At 38.5% G+C, this 4,055-nt stretch overlaps 1 protein-coding gene across 2 annotated transcripts in view; it reads right to left on the bottom strand.

Moving 5' to 3' along the window:
• The window catches only part of LOC104776324 (centromere-associated protein E-like), a 9,589-nt gene extending 5,540 nt beyond the window's left edge, over positions 1-4,049 (bottom strand). The window contains exons 1-6 of one of the 2 annotated variants that reach the window (XM_010500366.1): positions 3,791-4,049; positions 3,007-3,124; positions 2,597-2,797; positions 2,372-2,494; positions 2,098-2,262; positions 78-1,844 (exon numbers count right to left, since the gene is read on the bottom strand). In XM_010500366.1, coding sequence (XP_010498668.1) covers positions 78-1,844; positions 2,098-2,262; positions 2,372-2,494; positions 2,597-2,797; positions 3,007-3,084 — 2,334 coding nt within the window. In that variant the 5' untranslated portion in view covers positions 3,085-3,124; positions 3,791-4,049. Of the gene's footprint in view, positions 1-3; positions 1,845-2,097; positions 2,263-2,371; positions 2,495-2,596; positions 2,798-3,006; positions 3,125-3,790 lie in introns of both variants that reach the window. The other variant, XM_010500364.1, reaches the window with a different exon arrangement.

A 4,055-nucleotide genomic window follows, 5' to 3' on the forward strand; every position in this document is an offset into this window, starting at 1 on the left:
CATGTGGTTTTCTCCTCCTCCAGGGAGCAAACCTCGTCCAAAGTAATATCCAGCCTCTGCTTCAACATTTCCTTGGCCTCTGTTGAAAGCTCCAGCTGCCATCCTAGTTCATCAATTTTCGCTTTCATGATCCTTATGTCAACACTTGCTTCAATAAAAATTTCCCGTAGAATGTTCGAGAATACTTCCAGATATAAGTTCCTTGAGTGCATCTCATAGAGTTCTTCTTCAACTTTTTGATATAGGCTTTCTTGCACATAAAGAGATCTCTTCAAATCTTCTAGAAGAATATCACCTTTTATGGGGTGTTCCTTCATCCCCTTTTTCTCATTCTGAAACTGTGTGAGTTTTACATCTCGAACTTCCTGTTTCTCAGGCTTTGAATCATCTGTTGACAGGATGCATTCGTGAAGGCTTTGTGGAGGGTCTGGAAAAGCTTGCTTAATGAGGTTCTCATTGGTCTCAAACATAGATACGACCTGGGATGAAAGCAATTCAAGATCCTTCTGTAGATGGTTGACAGCAATAGAATAATTTAAGCGGGCCCTTTTAAGTGCTGCCTCTGCAGCCATAGCTCGTTTATCCAGTTCTTCATTCAAAGAGTCTAAAGCTTTCTTCTCCTCACAAAATCGTAGTGTTTGCTCATTCATATCTTGGCGCAACGTTTCCATCTCAGCCTTCCCACCAGAGATACTATAGACGCACGTGGAATGTTCAGTCCTTAGACTCTGTAACTCTACAAGCAACTGCCTTTGAGTTTCCTCAAGCTCCTGGACCAGAGATTCATAATAGCATTCCATCTGATCCATTTTCTTGGTAAGGCTATCACGTTCAGCTTTAGACTCGTCGAGCCCTCGTACAAGCTCGAGTATCTTATCTCTCATGGCACTAACAGATTCTGCTGAATTGGGTTCACGAGAAGTAAGATCAGGCATACCAAGATATTGAAGTGGATCGAGTTCTGGTTGATAAATATCAGTGTCCAACTCGGAACCTGATACTAAATGCTCTGCTTTTGACACGCCTCTCTCTTTCTTATCGGTCGTGGTAATTTTCTCAGATGGTATTGTGCTGAAGTGAGATATAGGCTGGCCAATCTGCCTTTTAAAATCCTGTAGAACTCCAAGCAGAGACTCAAAGTCTGAGAGGAACACTCTTAAGTCTCTGTCATGGTAGCCATAGCTAACTTTGTTTTGTATTTCTCGTATATTATCCTCTACAACTAAAAGTCCCTGCAGCCATCTTAGTTGTAGACTGTGTGGAACATTATCTTGGTCTTTGCTATTATATAGCATGTGTGATTTGACGCTACGTAGACGCTCCATCTCTTCTTTTAACTTTGAGCACTCTGATTTCAGCACAGATACTTCTCTGACCAAATGATCCCCGGAACCAATCTCTGATATAAGTATCTGAGAAAAATCTTGAGCTTTGGAACCTATATCATCTGCATGGCACTGTAGCGAACTCACTTCAATCTTAATCTCGTTAATGGATGATTCCATGTCGTCCAAGAATCCTTTAAGCTTATTGTTGTCTTCTATAGCATTTCCGAAATCGCTATTCCTACCAAGATAGTCTGAACCCCAGCTATGCTGCCACTCACGACCGTCTTTCTCTTTCAGCGGACTCTGAGCAACTCCACTCAGATCTCCAGATACCACGCTTTTGAGGCTATCAAGTTCATTCGTGCTGGATATATCGTGTTTCTCTGCACTTAGGCTCCCTGATGTGTTTGAAGAGACATCAAATCCCAGTCCTGAATCAAGGTCATGTTTCCCCACAGTTTCTTCAACTAAAGAATTATCTCGGAACTTTTCTTTGAAACTCCCTCTTATATTTGTCTGCAAATAAATAAATTGTGTCAACACCCTCACATGATATTTAAGAATATAAGTTGTGTCAACACCTTCACACCAAATTAGTTTGAAAGTTGTGTTCTATGAGAAGGTGACCATGAAACTACATACAAATCAGGATATTATATTTTTGAAAGCATATTGTACAATCATGGATCCATCAAGAGCAAAGTAAATTTTGGGGTGAAAACCTGAAAGAACACATTCATAAAGATATTATGGGAAAAGAAGACCAAACCTTATCAACATGAAAAAGAGTCTCATCAGAAGGTGATATCCTGCCACGAGAAGATTCGTCAGGACTGCTATGGTCAGGGGTCGCTGATGGACCCCTCTCACTGAGTTCTCTCTGCTGCTCGAACTCTCTGAAACCAGTTTTTGAAGTTAAAAGCTGTATAGTGACCTGAAAACAAAAACAAAAATGTTGAGATTCCAATCTATAAGCTTAAGAAAGAAGTCTATTTCTTCATCGGAACGTGAGAAACAGAGAATAGATACTAAATGGTCCATACATGTAAGATAGCTCCTGAATCACAACCTTGCAAGGGCAATGGCACAGCAAAAGGTTTTAAGGCGTCAGCATATTCAGCAAGGTTGATCATAGCCTCTCCAAGGATACTAGATCTAGAAGTACCCTGATCTCATAAGAATGCAAAGGGAAGAATAAATTAACTCTGAAATTAGAAGTCAGAAAAAAAGAAGAAGAGAAAAGATAGGAAAAAAAAGTAGAATGATACCATAGCCACAACAATCTTATAAAGCTTTTCATCATAGTGCTTGGTCCTTGTATCCTGAAGTAGCCTTGTAGTTTCATAAATGGGATCACCCCACTTGCAAGTTCCGTTTCTCACAAGCGCTTTTGTTGTCTTTGCTGTAGCTTTTACGGAGTCAGCAGGAATGAAAGATATGAAGAGTTTGTCCCATCCCACTTGTGGAACCTTTTAAGAAAGAAAAACAAAACACCCATCAGATCACCACTGTGCACATTCAGCAAGCACACACCATCAACATCTTTTATAACTAAACTACTCACGAGATACAAAGTTTCACACCAACAGCATAAGAACACAAGCAAAAAGCAATAAGAAGTAAATGAATTACATTTCAAGCTTACAGAGATACTGACTTATTAGTTTATTTGACTTACATGGGTAGCGTGAAACTGCAATCGAAAGACCACTTTGACTTTGGCTTTCTCCAGCTTCCATTTGGCCAGTCTCGACATTACTCAAAAAAATAATCAAAACAGTCTGTCTCACCTGCAACTGCAAGCAACACAAATATGGAAACAAACAAGCTCAATTTTCGTTTTCCGTGTTCATCTTCATATATATGTTTCAGTTACAGCCCTTAATCCTAGCAAGAACAAATACTAGATAGAACAATTTAAAAACAAGATTAGAACAATGAAACCAAACAGTGCAAGCCGAGATCTTCTAAGTCACTCCAGCCCTTGAAAGATTCCAGATGCTAATTCCACTAAATCACCACAAACTATCAAATGATCCCTCAATTCCGAAATAAAGCAAAGAGATTTTTATGAAAAAAAAAAATAGCGAAACAGAAACAAAAATCTAAAAGTAAACACTTGCTAGTTAGTAACCCTCAGATCCAATCTAACCTTAAACTATATAACCCAATTTGTAAACACCTCAAATCGAGAGTAAGAGATCCGAATCAAGTGACACATTACTTAGCCAAATTAAGAATAAGTTCCACTATCTATCAACAAACACATTCTCCAGATTTAGTAGCTCGAAGAAACACCCAAACACTGGGAACAAAATTACTCACTAGAACAACAAATCAAGTCGTGAATTCTTTAATAATGGCTGAAACAAAAAAAATAGCAATAAAAACAAAAACAAAGAAAGCTTTGATCTTGATTGGGTTAATTGCATAAAATGGAGATGAAGTGGATGGATCATTACCTAGTTAACGGATCTGAATTGGGTACTACTTATGTCGGAAGCAAACTAATAATAAACGCCCGACCAATGAAAGAAGAATCTCTCTCTCTCACTTGTTCTTCTTCTTCTTCTTCTCCAGGCTTTTCCCACTTACTGAATCTCTCCCGATAATAATAATAATAATAATAATAATAAAATATAAAGTCTGTGAATTTTCAAAATTGGGGATTAATTAAAACTGCATTAACGGATCTAGAGGAGATTCAAGGCAAGAATTAGGGATTTG

This window comes from Camelina sativa, chromosome 3, assembly GCF_000633955.1.
Source record: "Camelina sativa cultivar DH55 chromosome 3, Cs, whole genome shotgun sequence".
Taxonomy (NCBI): domain Eukaryota; kingdom Viridiplantae; phylum Streptophyta; class Magnoliopsida; order Brassicales; family Brassicaceae; genus Camelina; species Camelina sativa.